Below are 19,258 nucleotides of genomic sequence, written 5' to 3' on the forward strand. Positions count from 1 at the left end.
ATGTAGGTCTGCTATGCAGACAGATCTGCAGAACCTTCCATGAATCTATAGCAAGCTGAGGGGCTGTCTCAACAGTCTCAGTTTTGTTACAATTTTGTCTTTATGATTTCTTTATTGCAGGTATTCTGGCAGTTTAATTCTGGCAATTTCTGCCTGGGACCAGATAGCTCTTAAGGTAGCGTCATAGCTTTTCCCGATTTACTAATTTCGTACCCCATCCAGCGGGGTGTTTCTGTTCAGAGGCTGTGTTGGCAGAGTGGGCCAGAGAGTGGGCCCTGCCAAGGCCATTAACCCCTTCATTCTGACCTTTGACGCTACGCCAGTCACTGTATTGTTTTTGGTCAAATTCGCTTCCTTCATATGTCAAGTTCAAACGCCGTTACTAGGGGGGCTGAGAGACTCGTTCTTTCCGAAACCCGGGCCGAGCTTCCCGCTCGACAGCTGATGCCTGTTTGACTGGTTGCTGGCGGCGGTTTCAGAGGCAAAGGTGCGACTCACAGAGTGCAGGGGATCAGGACGGATCCCCCGCGCGGCCAGCGGGCTCGGCGGCAGCTGGGGAGTCGCTGCCAGGGAAAAGTGTGAATGGAACCAGAGTGTTGACATGTTGCGCTGGCGGCTTTCACCGCGGGGGTGAGAAACCTGCTGGATGAAGACAGACTGACAGTGTGAGCTGGGGGGGGGCATTAATGTGGTGTTCTTTGTGCGTGTGTGGAGATGTTCTTTTTTTAAACTGACTCATATATATATGTGTGTATATATATATATATATATATCTATATATATATATATATATATGTATATGGATATATATAGATATAAAAAGTATACACATACAATATACACACTCACGTGTATATATATATATATATATATATATATATATATATAAAACATATAAATACACACATATATGTACACATATATATACGTTCATATATACATATGTATATATACACACTCGCACACGGACAGTTGTTTGGACAAATTACGTCTTGTTTACAGTCAAACTTAATCTTGTTTAATTTGCTGGGGTTTTTTATTGCTGATATCATTGGGAAGGTATTCCTCCTGCGTTCCCTTCTTCTGCGGGTTGCTCGGCGCCAGCTTCCTTGCACAAAGGGGGCGGGGCTTCTCAAGCAGAGCTTTGATTGATGTTTCCAGGAGCCTGCAGGTGCACCAGCAGACGGGGGTGCCCCACAGCCGCCTGCTGGAGGAGCAGAGGGGCCAGGAGGGGGGCGGGGGCCTGGGCGGGCCCCTGCGTTTCCCGGATGCCTGCATCTTTTGGCTGCACTCCAGCCTGGAAGGTGAGGGAGGATTCTGCACGTGCGCACCCCGTGGGAAAAATTCGGCACTAGCCTCGCCGCGTCGCGAGCCTCTGTCGTTCAGTTAAAATCCTCACGTAAAAAAAAAAATTTCACAGCTTCTCATCAACGCCTGTTAGGAGTGCCTGCCTTGTAAAACGCCAGCGGCCTGCTGGGAGCTAGATCGTTTTAGTGTGTTTTTGTGCATGTCTGCATGTTATATTATCCCAAAAGTAGAGGCGGAGTGATTGCTGCAAGGGGTACTAGGTCAAATTTATGGGGCAGCAGGATGACATACGTGGAAGCAGCTGTGGTTGTAACCCAAAGGTTGCTAGTTTCCCAGGTGGGGCACCGCTGTTGTACTGTACCCTTGGGGGGTGCGCCGATCCTGTGCCGTTTCAGTAAATATCTCGCTGCATAAATGGATAACATGTGTGAGCTATGTAAGCCGCCCTACGCGAAGGCGTCTGCAGCTGAATAATGGATGCACAGGGAAGTGCTCAGCAAGTGATGTGTGTGCTGTTTTAGACAGCTGCTGCTAACGCTGATGTCTCTGTCTTTTCCCTCTCTCTCCCTCTCCCTCGCTCCCTCCGTCCTCCCCCCAGCAGCTCTGGATAAGAGGCTGGACAGCCGCGTGGACGAGATGCTGGAGACCGGGCTGCTGGAGGAGCTGAGGGAGTTCCACCGGCGATACAACGAGCAGAAGCTCCAGGAGGACAGGTGCGTGTGGCTCCTGAGCTGGGCCCAGAGCATGCGCCTAGTCCTGGGAAGTCCACTGAGCCTGGATCCGTGAAATTACATTTACATTGCTGGCATTTAGCAGACGCTCTTACCCAGACCCACTTGCGTAGGTTTTTACATGTTATTCATTTATACAGCTGGATTGTTACTGAGGCAGTTGTGGGTTAAGTACCTTGACCCAGGGCAACAGTTACACACACCCTCGGGTGCCTGTGAAGTCACCCCGGGAGCGGGGGTGCGCCTTTAGGGCACGGCCCCCCACCCTGCCCCAGCCGGCCGGGCGGCATGTCGCCCCGTTGCTCTGCAGAAGGCCTCCCAGCTACGGCAGGGCCAGGTATGCAGCGGAACAGCAGGGGGAAGAGAGGGGGCGAGAACCTGTTCCTGAGTCAGTCGCTTGACATCGCTGACGTGTTCCGGCAGGACGCGAACAGGATGTTCAAGCCGGAGGAGCCGGGCTCGCCAGGCAAGTGGGATGAGCTGCGTGGGGGCGTGAGGTGTAGCCTCAAACGGGGCACCGCGCCGAGGCTGTGACCCCAGGCCGGGGAACGGGCGCGGGGAGAGACGCAGCAGGTGTGAGCTCCAAGGAGAGGAGAGGAGAGGAGAGGAGAGGAGGGTTTATGGAATACGCTCTCACATCTGAGGAGTAACGGGCTGCAGCGCACTCAGACGCTCCGATCCCCACCTGTGTTTTGCAAATGGAAAGCCGCGCAGATGCCAGAGGCTGCCGGCGGTTGTGCCGTGCGGCGTCAGTTGAGCTGATGCGATGGAACAGTTGTCACCCTTTGTTGGGTAATCTTTTTTGGCAGTGACTTGCAGTTATGCAAACGTCTTTGCCTTAAACTGGCCTTTCTGGTTTTGGGATCGCCCCGCGGGCTGCGTGTCCTGTCTGTGATCCGGTCCGCAGATGCTCGCAGCTAACCTCCAGCGCCGCGGTTAGGATTGAAGCGTCTGCCGGGGGAAGGAAATGAATACGTTTAGCATCAGACGCAGCCTACGGTGCGGAGGTCTGGGTCCTCTGATCTGCCTCCTACAGTATAGGACAGCTGAAGAGTGTCAATCCTAGGTCTTTTCACCGTTGATGGGGAAAATCATGGTGCTTACAGCCACACAGTCAGTCAGCCCCCCCCCCCCCCCCTCCCCCCCCTCCCAGCCAGCTAACCAGTCAGCTAGTCAGCCAGGCAGTCAGTCTGTCTGTCTCTCTGTCAGTGAGTCAGGCAGTCAGTCTCAGAGTCAGTCAGGCAGTCAGTGAGATAGCTGGGTAGACAGTCAGTCAGGTAGCCTTGTCTTTGAAGAAGTGAGTCAGGGAGTGTGTAGCCACGTCCATAAAAGCCATTTACAGTGGCTGGATATAATACGAATAAGAAGTAAGCATGAATTTGAACATTGCTCTGTCAGTACATTCTGTCAGTAGAATCCGTTTTTGCCATGTGCGTTTATTCCTGTTTTATTACCTGTAATCTCTGAGCGGATACATCGGCATATTGTCACCGCAAACATTAATTTTCTACACTTGGGCTTGTTGTCGTGGCTCTCCATATTTATTAAATAGTGTAGCCGGCAGGAGAGGGAGACTGGAAAAATCAGTGGCATAACTCCGTGCCCCATATTTGAGATGGATTATTCCATGAAGAAAAACGCTGAATGCACGGACAGTGTCAGTTGCCTGTGTCGTTTCCGAGGCCCTCTCTCTAAATGCAGAGGAAGGGAAGGGTTGGCGCGGGGTCAGCTCGCCTGATGCGGGCCGCGTTGACGCGTCTCTCTGGAGTTCCGGTGCAGGCGTAGCGCTGCCCTGAGGCTGTGTGCGCACATTTCGGTGCGCCGGCGTTGGACGCGGGTTTGCGCAGCCCGGCTCGGCCCCCGCTGGTGGCACAGCGCTGTCTGGGGCCCGTCAGGGCGGGGCCGCGTAGGATTGATGCGCTGGTGGCAGGCTGCCCAGTCCGCTGTGGCGCCGTTCCCCCGGACGCAGTGATTGATCCCCCGCCTCCTCCCCACACCACTGTCCCACTCCCAGCCTCTCAGCCCCACCCCAAAGCGTCAGCAAACTGGCCATCCAGCAATTTTCCCTCCGCTCCCTCGTCGTCTGCATTACCACCCCCCAACCACTCTCTCTGTCTCCTTTCTCAAAGTGCAGTGGCAAGGTCAAACCCCTGTAGCCTGCCCCTCCTCCCCATCCCCTCCTGCTCTTCCTTTCCTACTCACACACTCTCCCTCTCCCTGTCCCTCTCCCTCTCTCCCTCCCTCTCTCTCTCTCCCTCTCTCCCTCTCTCCCTCTCTCCCTCTCTCCCTCTCTCTCTCTCTCTCTCTCTCCCTCCCTCTCTCTCTCTCTCTCTCTCCCTCTCTCCCTCCCTCTCTCTCTCTCTCTCTCTCTCTCTCCCTCCCTCTCTCTCTCTCTCCCTCTCTCCCTCCCTCTCTCTCTCTCCCTCTCTCTCTCTCCCTGTCCCCCTCTCTCTCTCTCTCTCTCTCTCTCTCTCTCTCTCTCTCTCCCTCCCTCTCCCTCTCTCTCTCTCTCTCTCTATCTCTCCCCCTCTCGCTCTCCCTCTCTGTGCAATGTGAGTAAGTGTGGGGGGATTCAGGGAACCTGATCTGGCAGCCTTAGCGTCAGACAGGAAGGGAAGGCACTTTGCTGTCAGGTGAACTTCAGTATGAGCTGAAGCACCTGCTCACGAGCCTGTCGTTTTTGGGAGACACGGTTTAAATCTTGACTGACACATTGCGCCAGTTCAACCGAGTTCTTTAAATCAGATTAAGCCTTGTGTTAGAATGTAGAGAGGTTGCCACGGATACGTTTCGCGGGTTAGTATTGTGACGTTATGCTATGCTTTGCCCCCCCTGCCGTCTCCCAGTCAGGACTACCAGCACGGCATCTTCCAGTCCATCGGCTTCAAGGAGTTCCACGAGTACCTGACGGCAGACGCGGGGACGGCCGAGGAGGAGCGGGCCCGGCTTCTGAGCAAAGGTGGGCCGTCACGCAGATGAACACCCCCACCGAAAACTTAACCCCCCCCCCCCCCCTTTTCAGCCTCACCAGGACAGCACTGGCAGATGTGTTTCCTCTCTGCTTTGCCCCAATGGTCCAGACAGGGACATCCTGCTGCTGCGTGTTCCTGGTGGAGGCAGCTGCTGAATGCAGCCCATTACGGCAGTGCCCCCCCCCCCCCAACAGAGTAAATGCTGCAGCACTGATGAGTAGCACACAGCCATTCTCCAGAGGCCCTCAATGCTTTGTCATCATTGCTCTACGGGCAGAAGCCATGTCAAGACTAATTACCACACTCGCGAGCAAAACCCAGACCCTCTCCTGGAAAGCCGTTTGTATCGAGTGATCTGGTCCTAGCGCTGGCTGCGAGTGGCTGTCATCCTCAGCAGTCTGTTGCTGTGGTATTGACCTCCCCTATTTGTTTCCATTACCATGGTAATCTTTTATGATGGGCTCGTGTGCCCGAGCAGAACAAAATCCATTGGCTTCTGTTTGTCTTTTTAATGACTGTGGCAACTGTTTTTTTTTTAGCTGAAGTGCATGCGGGCGGTCACACCCATATGTCACATGTGTGTGTATTGGTGCGGGCTGATGATGTGTTAGAACATGCTGCCTCAGGATGTCCCTCTCACATCTGCTGCATCACATCTAACAGGCTTCAGCATTCAGTTGAATCTTCAATTCATTTGCATTATTACAGTATCACATCCCTCCCAGCTGAAGAAATACAATAGAATTCAGTGATTACACAATAGTCAAGGGCATGTGGAAGCGAATGGAGGTTCAGGTTACATTAACACATATCCTGTATTTTTTAGCTGTCCCATCTGTGTAATTACTCAATCCATTAATACTCCATTGTCACTCTTCTCTGATGGTGCACAAGCCTCTGTCTCTGAGGATCACAGGTTTTTGGGGAGAGTTTGTACACAAAATGTCCTGCCAAAAATCTTCAGGTCAGCTTCCTCTCTCCTTCCCCCCCCATGCCAGGCGTTGAGGCGCTGAAGCAAGCCACCAGACGCTACGCCCGAAAGCAGAACAAGTGGGTCCGCAACCGCTTCCTGAAGAGTGAGTTTCCCTTCCTCTCCCGTCACCTGCCAGCTCCCCCCCCTCCCCTCCGCTGTGCCTTCAACCGGTTCGTGCCGCATTCGGCGGCCATGGCGGCGGTGGCGGAGGAGAGCCGGAGGGGCCGGCCCGATCCTTTCGGCACCTTGTTTGTGTGTTTAATGGGCTGTGTAAATCCCATCTCAGGGCCCTGATGGTCTCGTTAAATCCAGCTTTGATTACCGAGGCGTCCGACCGCGTTCAAAAAAAAAGGGCTGCACAAAAGAAAAAAGAAAAAAAAAAACAGAGAAACCAGAGACGAACATTAATATTTTCTCTTTAATGGGCCGGATTGTGGCGTAGTGTTTAGGGAAATCGGCTTGTTACAGGGTAATTTGCAGGTATGGGTCAAATTGCTCCAGAACAAGGCCGCTAACCTGGGCTGCGTCAGTAAATGTCCTGTGACATAATTGGATAATATTTTAAATGTTAACCGTGTAGTCTGCCTTGTGTAACGGTGTATGTGGAACATTAAGTGGAGTTCCCAGGAGGTTGGTGCTGGGACCTCTGCTTTTGTTTACCCTTAATGAGAACAACAGTTGTAGAAAGGTTTAATTAGCGGATGACAAAAAACTCAGGGGTGAAGCTAACTGTCGGTAAGCTATTAAAATAATCAAAAAAAATTTATACATAATTCAAAATCGACTGGTAAATTAAATGTAAGACAGCAGAATGTAATGTTTTGTGGGTCTCTGTTCATTATGTCTGCACTTAAAACTTCATTCAGATGCATTTTTACTCAAAATTTTCTCAAAGGCTTGAAAAACCTGTAATGGAAAAGGCTTTTGTGTTCTTTTGTTTTGTTTTTTTTTGCGTTCTGCTTGGTATGGTCTCTCTCAGTGTGCTGAATTTAACAAGAGCAGAGATGGGATTCACACAGACAATTAAACGCAAACACACGGTGACAAAAAGATTGTCAGTTTTTCAATGCACGCGAACCCAGCTGTCAGGCGGCTCAGCCATTCGACAGAAAAAACTGCTCTGCTTTAAAGAGAACAAGAAAAGTAATCTTTAAACTTGAAATTGTTCCAGCTTTTACTCCTATCTTCCTCCAGTAACGACCATGAAGGACACCCAACACCTTGCCTCTCCACACCCACACACACACACACACACACCCTGTCACCACACACAAAGACTTGCATCCGGTGAAAATAAATAATTGTTTCATTTTTTACGACACCCTCTGCAACGGCTGTCACAAACACCCCTGTACATTGCACCCACATGCTAACGACAGACACAGGGGTGTCATATGTCCTCCCTGCCCCGCCTGCTCCCCTCATAACCTCCCTGTAACGGCCCGCTACCCTGTGGATGGCCGGCCCATCTGTGACCCGTCCCTTTGATCTGTTTGCCCCCTGCTCAATGGCCAGATCAGTACCCCCCCTACACTCACTTCCTGTCTGACCCCCGAGGCCCCCTTTCCCCCCCCTCCCCCCCCCCGCCTTACCCGCTGCCTCACAGCAGAGAGAGACAGTGCGCGTCTCCGGTTACCACCGTAAAGTGCAGTCATTCTTCTAACGGCTCGCACGTCTCTGCACTCAAGAGTGGCCATTGTTGTCCTGCATGGCCTCAGGCCCTGACTGGACCATTAAGACTTTAGTGCCCCCCCCCCCAATCCACTCCTCACCCACGCCTCCCCCACCCCTACTACTCCCCTCCAAATCCAGTTAGAGCAAAACAGATTAGGTCGAAACAGTCTCTAAACCTTGTTAAGCGTACGCCAGTCTCTCCGCACATGGGCCGCCATTGTCCGGCGTGTGAATGCGCCGTTTGTAAGTGAGACGGGACCCAGCGAGGGCGGAGATTAGTTGGTGTGCATCGTGGAGAAAACCCCCCCCCCCTTGTTTCAAGAATGCCTGCCGCCACTTCCGCTACCCGAGGAGATCGTTCAGTGACAACCCTGGAGGGGAAAAAAAAAAAAATCTGGTTGAAACGCTCAACCTTCCGAAATGAATTCCACGGGGGATTCATGTGAGCTGACAAACCGAAAGTGGTATCAGTTAGCCCGGCACCGACCGGCTGTGACTTGACTAAGGGTGCCTCCACTGAAGTATCATACATCACATCAAATTGTCTATTTTCTTTCAGGACACATTTATCGGCAGCAATTTACACAGTTTATGGTTCAGTTGCATCCCATCTGTGGGGCTGATCCCCCCCCCCCCCCCCCTTTTGCTGGAGGGTGGCACATGGGTGTTGGAGGTAGGATACCAAGAGAAGCAAAGACCCTGTGTTTGCAGTTCCAGGGTGTGGGGTTTTTCATGGCCCTGGCCTCTGGCTGGCACCCCAGCATCGGTGAGCTGTCTAACCGTGTCAGGCCATGGTTCTGCTGCGTTCACTCGGTAAATGGGGTGCAACCCCTACAGCATAACAGCTGAGGGGACCGGAACCCACAACCTCCCGGGCCTCAGCTTTCCAGCTCCCAACCCTGATAATCCCCACTGGCCCAAGAGACCTGTCTTTTGCTTCACTGGGTGACACAGGCAGCGAGCTCTGGGTAGGACTGTGACACACACGTCCGACACAGGGAAAGGCTATGACACGCATATCTGACACAGGGAAAGGCTATGGCACAGGCAGGGGGCACTAGGTAAAGCTGTGTGAGGCAGGCAGCAGATGCTGGATAAAACTGAGTGGCCCAGGCAGCCGACACAGGAGGAGGCTGAATGAGGGCATCAGAGGGATGGCAGTCGCAGGGGGCTGGTGAGGACAGTGCTCATGGGTTCAAATCAAGGACACAATATTACTGCCATGCCCCTGAGCAAGATACTTTCCTGGGAAATGCCAAACTGTGCGGCTGTACAGCTTACGGTTACAAAGGGGCTACAGTGCGGCGTAGAGGAACAGGAGCAGGGCTCATAACCAGAAGGTGGCCAGATCAAATCCCTACAAGGGCACAGTGTATGGTACTGTGTGATACTTTTGGTATGTGAAATAAAATCACATCAACAGTAGTAAAATCATTTGTGAATCATCCATTTAGACGCCCAGAAAAAGCCACTGAATGAAGCAAGTGACCGACGGGAGCTGATGGGTGGGCTGATTCAGTCGTGCAGATCGTTGTCGCTGGCAAGGTGGTTTGAGGATCCGCTTTTAACAAAGCAGCTGTTGGGACTTTGATGTGTCCACTGCTCTAGTTCTCTCATCTGAAGTATTGTCTTCGGCCCGAAGTCCTGGAGAAAGTAAGTGAAGTCTTGTAGTCAGCGCGAGAGCGAGTTTCCATTTTGCTTTCCATGCGCTTGTCAGTTGGTGATTCTTGGAGACGGATGAACAAGTTAATGGGCAGAAATTGCTAGAGAGAAAGAGAGAGAAAAAAAAAGTCATGCTTTCAGTCTTGTGTGGGTTATGGTTATGGTAGGATATTCTGTGGATTATGGTGTAGGGTTCTGTGGGCTGTGGTTATTTTACAGTGTTCTATGGGTTATGGTTGTGTCACAGTGTTCTGCAGGTTATAGTACAGTAATCTGTAGGTTATGGTATGGTGCTCTGTGGGCTATGGTATGGTGTTCTGTGGGTTATGGTTGTGTCACAGTGTTCTGTGGGTTATAGTACAGTGATCTTTAGGTTATGATTATGATAGGGTGTCCTGTAGGTTATGGTACGATGCTCTGCGGGCTATGGTACAGTGGTTTGTGGGTATTGGTTATAATATAACCTACAAGACACCCTGTTACAATGTTCTGTGGGTTATGGTTATGATACAGTAATCTGCAGATTACAGTGTGGTGCACTGTGGGATATGGTTATGCTACAATGCTTTGGGGGGGGTTAAAGTACAGTGATCTGTGGGTTATGGTTACAATATAGTGTTCTGCGGGTTATAATACAGTGAGCCATCTGTAGGTTATGGTACCATGCTCTGTGGGTAATGGTACGATGCTCTGTGGGTTATGGTTATGATAGCGTGTCCTGTAAATTATGATACGATGCTCTGTGGATTATGGTACGATGCTCTGTAGGTTATGGTGTGATGCTCTGCGGGTTATAATACAGTGATCTGTAGATTATGGTTCGATGCTCTGCGGGTTATGGTACGATGCTCTGTAGGTTATGTCACAGTGTTACTGTACTCTGTGGGCACTCCGGCACAGCCTCTCGCCGCCTCTGTCGGTCCAAGCACCGACGTGTAAACAAAGGGCCGAGCTGTTCGGAGGCGTGAAACGGCCTCAGTGTTGGGTTACAGCCCCCGGCTGTCCCGGGTCTCGCACAGCGGCGTGGGCGTGCGGGGTGCAGCTCTCTGAAGCCCCGGTGTCGCGCCCCTATTGAGCACACCCTCAATGGCGTCCCTGCTCCGGGCGGCTCGTATTGAGCACCGTGCCCGGCGCCCTCCGCCGCTTTGTCCCCCCCCGGCCCCCACGTGCGACGCCGCTCACAGAATGCCCCGCTTGTGCGTCGGCCCGTGTCACCCGTTGGCCTGGTGACACGTTTTTACACAGCGACTCGGGGACGCTGTGACCCCCCCCCCCCCCCCCCCCCCCCCAGCTGTGTCCCTGTTAAAACAGCAGCCTGTTTGTGTTGGCTGGCTCCCGCCTCGGTTCCGCCTGTGGCCTGTCTTACTGTTTTAAATGTGCCAAAACTGAAAGCGGTTCAAATAGTTAGATTTTGGTCAAGGGTCATGACCACCAGAGCTTAAATCAGAAGAAGGCCTCCTTTCTGGCGTTATACTGTGTTACACTGTGACGCTTGTTCATGTGTGCTTAGTGTTGTCCTGTTTGTGTTACTTTATTAGAGGCCCTGTGGAAGTCTCTCAACATAAGAGCCTCCGCTTAATGACAGTACTGTAGTGTAATAGTTGATTCAGGTGAGATTCTTGCAGTGCGGTTGTGTGTCGGTGTTGGAGAGACGATACGGACCACCGTCTGCCGCCGGTTTACGGTTCAGATGTGGAGTGGCCGTTGGCTTCCGTTAACAGTTTTATAGTTAAGTGTTTTATTGCGTGCTTATCGGCCACTCTGTGATGTGCCGTCTTTGTTTACGGTCGGGTTAGTGTCGCACGGCGCAGCCCTGAAACAGAGACGCGGGGGGGGGACGTACGGGGGGAGGGGGGGCGGGGGAGCGGGAAGGGAGGAGCCGCGGATCCTTTGTCACGCCGTGGAAACATGACCGCGGCAGCCGACAGGTGCAGACCCACCGAGCTGTGACACCACAGTGTCCTCTTACGCCAATTTCGCCTTTTGAACACCTTTGGAATTTGGGAATTACCAACAGGGCGACAGGAAGGTGGGGGGGTTGGGGGGGGGGATCCATTTCAAAAGTACTTCAACCCCCCACCCGACGGTCAACGCTCGCCTGGTGTACGTTTCCCACCTGTTTAATTAATGAACGTTGAACTTGAACTCTCCCGATTTATGGAGCTGTTTGTATAGTGAGCTATTGTGTGTGTGTGTGTGTGTGTGTGTCTGTCAGTCTGTGCTGTGTAGGTGTGTTACTCAAGGGCTAAAGAGTTTGTTGACACAGGAGAGAGGGGAGGCAGGATCAAGAAGATGAAGAGATACAGAGTTAAAGAGGAAGAGTGAGGGAGAGAGGGAGTGGAATAATGAAGGGAGGGAGAACAGCTGTCACCATACCGTGAGGAATGCGGGTGGCCCGGCACAGCTGCGGTGCTGAAGAGATTCCTGTTTGTGTGACAAAGCACACAAAACAACATGTAATGAAAGGATGGGGGGGGGGGGGGGGGCAGGGAGACGAGTGCGGAGGCTGTGCCGTAACAAGGCGCTCCACAAGTGTGAGGGGTGCGGGAGAACAGGTGTGAAGTGTCCCCCTTTTAAACAGACACAGAGACACACATGTACGGGCACGGACTTGGACTCACACACATGGACACACACCCCACACACACACACACACACACACACACACACACATACACACACACAGTCGCCTGGCCAGTCCCCTGTCCCTCTATGCAGAAACAGGAGCAGGTGCAGCAGGGGCCCGATGCTCTTTGATCTGGTCATGACATTGCCGCGGAAACAGTCCCCCGACAGAGGTGCGGTGCGTAAAGAGGGGGAGGCGGCCTCCCCTGCGCTCAGCTTAATAGCCTGGTGCAGTCTATTGTGGCTGACACTTCACATCGCCACGGGCAACCCCCCCCCATCCCCCCCCCCCCCCCCCCCCCACGCCCTTTCTCCCTTTTCACAGCATCAAGGATTATTTTACTAAGATTTAAACCAAGATTCAGAGCGGCCACCATCCTGCATCTGTCAGACCCTTGGGGGGGGGGGTGTTTCCCGTTCCCCCTCTGTCTTAATCTCCTTTCAGCGCCCCGAGCGCTCGTTTCACCCAGCCAAACAATCCTCCACTCTGCATATGGCCCAGGTAGTGTAGGTGTTCCCCTCGAGCCAACACCCCCCCCCTCCCTTCCCCCAGCCCTCCCACCTGCCCTTGCTGTTGTCCCCAGACAAAAGGGCCCGGAGGCCCGGAGATGGGGCGCACTCTGAGTGAAACCGAATCCTTGATTAAGAACAATCGGGCGAGTGGCGTTAGCCTCTGCGTGCAGTGCGTCCTGCTCGAGCGTGTGCTCGGCGAAGTGGCCCCCGGACCCACTGTTCATCCAGCACACACCCAGATGAGGCACGGCGCCTTTGTACGTGTCAGACAGACGGTCCGCTTGACCGTAAAGCTTTTTCTCCGCGTCCCGTTGGACAGCGTTCGGGATGAAAGGTGTTGGGTTTCAGCCCGGGGAAGGGCCTCCTGTCTCTTTTGTTCCACCAGAGGCTCCCAATTACCTATCAGCAGGCTAATTAATCCCTCAAAGTGGTGGAAGAGCTCGATGTTGTGGGGGACGAGGAAGAGGCTCAGCGCGAGGCATTGTAGCTGTGAGCTCAGGAGGGGGGCTGACCGTGTCTCTGTTTAATTGGGTAATTATGTGTCTGATGTATAATTATCCTTATTAATATGCCCCCCAACTCGAGAGTGTTTAGAGGTGTGATCTGAAAACATACAGATTCATCCAAATGATGAAATTGTGCAGTTTTCCCCCTTACCCCCCCCCCCCCCCCCCCCCCCCCCCCGCTTCAGGGGGACAAGAGAGTGTCCATTTGGACAGCGCGGCTCTCAGAATCCAGTCAGCTCAATACCGCGAAAAACCAATACGTTCACAACAACAGGGCGTGTGATGTTGTAAAACTACCCGGCTGTCAGCATCGTGTCAGAGTGATTAAGGTTCCCGGCTTGTAAGGGAGGAGATTGCAGGTTCGATTCCTCGATTGGTCACTCGGTAAACAGCCGCACACGCAGCCAGCCGGTGTGAAACACAACGTGAAACGCTTCTCGAGTCGAGGCCATCTGCCAAACGCTGATCCTTAACATCTAAGGAGGTGGCTTTGCCCCTTCCAATCACGGACACCCCCCCCCCCCCCCCCCCCCCCCCAACCTAGAAGCTGCATTCAGGTCCGGTCGCGCCGCCCTGGCTGCCGGATCGATGGCGTGTCGCAGCCCTGTCGATGCCGGGCCGTGTCGGAGCAGAGCGGAGCTTGGGATGAGGTGTCAGGTCTGAGAGCGCCGAGTCAGCAGGAATGAGCAGGGGCCTGCTGAAGGCCCAGAGGCTCCGCGGGTTTGGCCAGGGTTTCACCCCTCTCGAGGCAAGCGTGTGCATGCTCGGCCCTGGTGCTGCTGCTGTGTGCTGCGTCTTCCCTGAGTGTCTGTGTGTGTCTGCGTGTGTGTATGTATGTATGTGGGTGTGTATATGTGTGTGAGACTGTGCTTGTCTTTGTACCAATGTGCGTTGCTTCCGTTGTATGCTTCTGTTAGGCTGTACGTAAGGCCGTTGCCAGTCTGTTATACCCCGTGTGACTGTAAGAATGTTCTTTCTTCAGTGTGTGGGCTCGTGTGTTTGGCTGTGTCTGTGTGTGAGTATATCCTCTGTCCTCTGTGGGTTGGTGTGTGCAGCACTCTCTGTGTGTCTGTGAGAGTAGTTGCTCTGTGGTCTCATAGCTTGTGTGTGTATAGCTGTGTCTGTGTCTGAGTGTACCCTCTGTCCTGTGGGGGCTGGTGTGTACAGCTCTCTCTCTCTGTGTCTGTGAGTGTATTTGCCCTGTGATTTCCTAGCTTGTGTGTATAGTACAGCTCGCTCTGTCTGAGTGCGTGGTATCTGCTCGGTGTATCTGCTCCATTGTGAGTGGATCAATAGTGGCGGTTGGGGCCCAAAGCAGACAGGCGGGAGTGCTGACTCTGTCAGAACAGAGAGATTATCGAGCGTCTGTGAGTCAGCAGCTTCATTCTGCTTCAGGGTCCCTTTGCACCGTGTGGACTTAACCTGCTCCTCCCCGGAGTCCCTGTACAGCAGGGCGGTCCACTTCGCCACCAAGCCCAGCTGACCGCTGCTCTGACCACTGCTCCACACTGCGGCTCTAATCAGTGCTCCACACTGCTGCCTTGCCTTGTGTTAATGAGAAAAGTATTTGTTCCCCAGGACCTGGAGCCAACGTCCCCCCAGTGTTTGGTCTGGACGTGACGGATGTTTCGTGTTGGGAGAAGACGGTCCTCACGCCTGCTTTAGAGGTTCTGGAGAGCCTCCAAAAGGTTTGGGCTTTGCTCTTACGACATGCTGGCTTAGTTAGTGTAAGGACCTAACTGTCATAGCGTTTACATTTTCTTATTTTAAAGCTGGTGTGATTTACCAGCCGACGGCAAAGTACCTTGTTCTGTCATACAACAGCATTTGTCCAAACATGATTCAAACCCGTAACCCCAGGAGCATGCATCCCACTCTGCACTTCTGCCACTTGCATCTGCTGTTACCCCTGCTTCAGTATACACATGCACAAAAAGGGCTTTAAAAATGACCTGCTCCCAAGGCCTCTTAAGAGGTGTTTTTACATCACGTTTATTTTTCATGACTTAAGCTTATTATCCCCCTCCTCTGTGTTTCATTTTCCTGGGCTCTATCTTTTTATTTAGAACGAGTCAATGTCGTTATTTCATTTCAGGGAGCACGTCCATCTGTGGAGCCAATCAGAGCGCAGGGGGAGGAGCAATTCAACAAGCGGAAATGGCACGAATGTGAGCTGTGTAACAGGGTGATCATTGGTGACCCGGAGTGGGCAGGTGAGATGCTGGGCCAGAGCTGTTCGCCGTTATCCATCAAAGGCATGTGAGGCAGAATCAACAAATGTACAGTCTACCGGGCACGTCATTGAAGAAATTATTTTCTCTTAACATTGTGTGGTTGGGATCTTTGTGATAGATATGTGAGCACGTATCAAGGACATATCAAGGACATTTGAGAGAATGATCTGTGCTAATAGGTGGATGTCTCAGTGATGCTAATATAAATGAGAAATTAGTTGTAGCATTTGAATGCGGTTCTATGAGTTTTTCTGTTCTTTTTCCATTTAAAGCACATCTGAAGTCCAGAAGCCACCAGTTCCATGTTAAGAAAAAGAGGAGGTCTGAATCCGCCGTGGGCCACCAGGCCTCTGTGTCAGACTGTCAACCCGCACCAGAGTGTCCATCGTAGGCAAGTACTAGCACTCTAGTCCCAGGCTCTGACAGAAGCAGCTAGGCCCTGCATATCCCGTGTTGCACTGTGAAGTTGCATGTCCACTCACTTACCAGCTTCTCAGTTAAGGAAAGGCTACCGAAGTGACTGGACTCTTCAGTTGCTTTATGTGTCAGAGCAAAACCACGAGGCATGTGATTAAAAAGGACCTTTGTGCCCCCTGACGCAGGCAACAGGATGACCTGGGTACGTGCTTTCCCCTGCGGCTGAAGGACCCGCTACGTGAAGTCCCTGTCTGCTCCATTCAGCCCAGACGGTTCACACGCGCTCGGCTCTGGTCACAGGACTAATGGACCTGCCGTCTCTGCTCTTTAAAGCCAAAGAGGGGGTGACCTTGGCAAATTGGGAGGCATCTTATCAGAGGCAGAGGTCAGTGTCACCCTCCAGAGAGAGAGAAGAGTCTCTGCATAATGGCTGCCCAAATAACTGCCAACACCACCCCCTTCCTTCCTCAGTGTGAGATACAGGACTCTCTCACACACTGGCTATCAGTGTGTGCACATTGCGCTGTACATGTGGGGCTGTGCAGTGCCTTGGATTTCCCAGAATGCATCAATGACAGTGAAATCCTCAGAGCTTCCTCAGAGTCTCCATGCTGCCAGGGTTTGCCACAGGATTTGTTTGCCTTGGGTTAATCAGGAAGACCTTCATAACACTCTGCTTTTCTGCGGCTTGGACTCCATTGACACACTAACAGCACACTGACAATGACATGGGGTGCTTCCTGCCCCCCCCCCACCCCAAAAAAAAAAAATCTCCAGGAACCTTTTCTTACTATGCCTGTTTCTTTTCTATTATGTGCCTTCTGCCTGGATTTTGGAGCATGCAGTCAGTACACCCTGAAGGACAGAGACTTGTTTTTATGTCTTTTGCAAAACTGAATTTTTGTGTTGTGCTGCACTTTATTATTGTGTGTACGGAAGAGCCGCATCTTGGTTTACTGATCTGTGCTTGAAATGTGTAAAAGTGCCAGGCGTCAGAGAGGAAAATCTGTCATTATCGCGACAATGTTGATAAGAGGAGGGCAGGCTTTTCCTGATGGAATGTATCAAGGTGTGCTTCGAGCTCGAACTCGGGCTTATGATTTGTGTTCACGTGTGATGGAAAAGAGTATTTATTTTAATCAGCGCTTGGATTGCGGGCGAACTCAATAAAACGGGCTTTTAAAGCATCAGTCAGCTGTCACTGCCGTGCACGAGGAGGACGCGTTCTGTGTCGTTTTCACAAGACCTGGCGCCGCGCCACCGTGAGTGGCACGCTTCCGCGCCCCTGCCCCGCCCCGCCCAAAAACCTAACGTCCGAGCTGAACCGCAAAGCCTTGAGCAACCCTTTTCAAAGTGACTAATCCCTCACTTTCCCTTCGCCCTGTCTCTCCGTCTATATTTACATGCAGCCCCAACAATTGGTGGAAGGGAGTGTGTTTTCAGCGTGTAGGTGGATGTTATATGTACGCGGCTGCCCGGGGTAAGGCCGGGGTCGTGTGGGTTATCTGCGTCTCCCCTTGGCCGCGGTGCCTGGAGAGACTGAAAACAAGGTTTTTGTCAGGAGGTTCTTCAGAGGCGCATGGAACAGGAAAGCACTGAAAGTGTTTGATCCCGACAGCTGAGAGTCATATAAACAGATAATTAGTAATATCCCACTTATATATTTCTAGCTTCAAGCCTGAAAGTGTACAGCTACAAGCATCATAAAATAAACTCAGTCTAGTGGGGTCAAAACACTGCCGTTCCAAGTAAGCAGAAGCTTACATGTGAGTATTTCTGTTTTTAATAATAGAAATGTATATTGTAAGTAATTTATCTACGCAGTGCTGTCTTGGCATGTAGATTTTCTTAGAAGCGACCCTTACATAAGCAGCAGTGGGCTGGCACAGTAGCATAGTGGTAAGGAGCAGAGCTTTTAACCAAAAGGTTGCCATTTCCATTCCCTGCTGGGGCACTGCTGCTGTACCATTGGGCAAGGAACTTAACCCACAGTTGCCTCAGTAAACAGCTCCAGCTGTATAAGTGGATAACATGTTCAAATTGTAACATATGCAAGTTGCTCTGGATAAGAGCGTCTGCTGAAATGGCAATAATCTAATGTACGCCACTTTACGGTTTACTCTGAAGTGCACAGCAGATTTGGACTCACTTGGCATCTCCCTCCTCTCTCTCTCTCTCTCAATCTCTCTCGCTCACTCGCTCGCTCTCTTTGGTTTCAGTGCCAAGGGTGCTTAAATTCACGAACTCGGCTCCACCGTTTCCCCCCAATACCTAAAATAACCGATTCAAGGTTCTTTCCCACAGTGTTTGCTCAGAAACCTCAGGTAGGCGGGGCAGTTCTTCAAGTCGAATTGTCGACACGTTTCTGTGCCGGCTGCTCTTTCGAGCATGTCAGCGAGCTCTTTGGCTGGATTGTACCAGGTGTCTCTGGTGCAGAGTCATGGCACAGATAAAGAAAGCAGGTTTGTGCAATTTGTGTCAGAAGCTTATTTGTAACTGGAGCAGTAGGTCACTGTGTAATAGTTTTAGGTATGACGGGCTTATTGCCTTGCAGGTAAAGACATTTATTCCAGGATCCATGCTGGTTTGGGGTATACTACTGTGCCATTTTTGAAAACCAAAACAAATCTGCACTGTTCTGGGCTCTCTGTGAAAGTGAGGCAGTCTGCTACAATGAAAGCATTAAAAAGGGATTTAAAATGAGCTTGTATTCTGAATTATTTGAAGAGCTTTTCAACATAGACGCCTACTCCTCCCGTAGTATGTGTAACAACATGTATGAGAAATGAACCTTCACTGCATATTTAAGTTAGAAGCCTTCAACAGCAGTGTCCCACCTTCCGTGTGGGTCTGAACCTTCTGTTTTACACCTGCTTGCTGGGACACTGACCCCAGGTCAGCGCCTGTGCTGTCAGTGATCTCAGCGCCCCTGGGAGATCCTGCCCCTTCTCTCCCTCTCCCCTCCTACAGTTTGTTTCCTTTCTGGGAGCGCTCGTTGAAGTAGGTCACCCTGCTGACCTCCATGTCTCTGTTTCTGTGTCTCTCTCTAGGCTTTGACCCTTTCTCTGTCTCAGTCCCATTTTCCTATGTCTGCCTCTGTGACTTTGTGTGTGTGTGTGTCTCTCATTTTTGTGGTTACGTAACCCACCCCCCCGTCAGTTGCCACACAGGGACGGGCAGTGGCAGTGAGATGGAGGGGGGGGGGATTGTCAGCCGCGCAGCTTTAATTGATTTGAGTGCGCTTCCCCCCGTGCGGGTGGAGAGCACGCTTATTAATCTCGGTCTGTGAACAGTAGCTCTAATTACTGAGACCCGCCGTGTCCTCCCCTCTTCCACTCCTGGGGCGCCGCGCGGCTGTGCTCGGTCTGCTCCCTTTAGCGGTCCACTTTTCTCAGCGCCGCTTTCTCGTGCTGCTTCAGCCCGGAGTAAGATAAGGTATTACATTTGGCTTTACCCTCCTTAGGTTATGAGAAGACGAAACGCATACATATTGTGTATAGTGCTGTAAGGGTGTCAGTGTGCACATACAAGAATGCGTAGTACGAAGCGCGTGTTCCGTTACGCAGGTGAAGAACAGCGTTGGAAAATGAGCTCTACCGTCAAAGTTACTGACGTCGAAACAAAGCCAGCGTTCCAAAAAAAA

The 19,258-nt window shown here is 51.9% G+C and overlaps 1 protein-coding gene across 1 annotated transcript in view; it reads left to right on the forward strand.

The window, feature by feature from the left end:
- Positions 1-19,258, forward strand: part of trit1 (tRNA isopentenyltransferase 1) — a 43,365-nt gene that overhangs the window by 20,953 nt on the left and 3,154 nt on the right. The window contains exons 5-11 of the mRNA XM_036516120.1: positions 1,162-1,304; positions 1,907-2,021; positions 4,886-4,998; positions 6,010-6,087; positions 14,543-14,652; positions 15,060-15,177; positions 15,471-15,585. Coding sequence (XP_036372013.1) covers positions 1,162-1,304; positions 1,907-2,021; positions 4,886-4,998; positions 6,010-6,087; positions 14,543-14,652; positions 15,060-15,177; positions 15,471-15,585 — 792 coding nt within the window. The remainder of the gene's footprint in view (positions 1-1,161; positions 1,305-1,906; positions 2,022-4,885; positions 4,999-6,009; positions 6,088-14,542; positions 14,653-15,059; positions 15,178-15,470; positions 15,586-19,258) is intronic.

The sequence above is a fragment of the Megalops cyprinoides genome, chromosome 21 (assembly GCF_013368585.1).
Source record: "Megalops cyprinoides isolate fMegCyp1 chromosome 21, fMegCyp1.pri, whole genome shotgun sequence".
NCBI lineage: Eukaryota > Metazoa > Chordata > Actinopteri > Elopiformes > Megalopidae > Megalops > Megalops cyprinoides.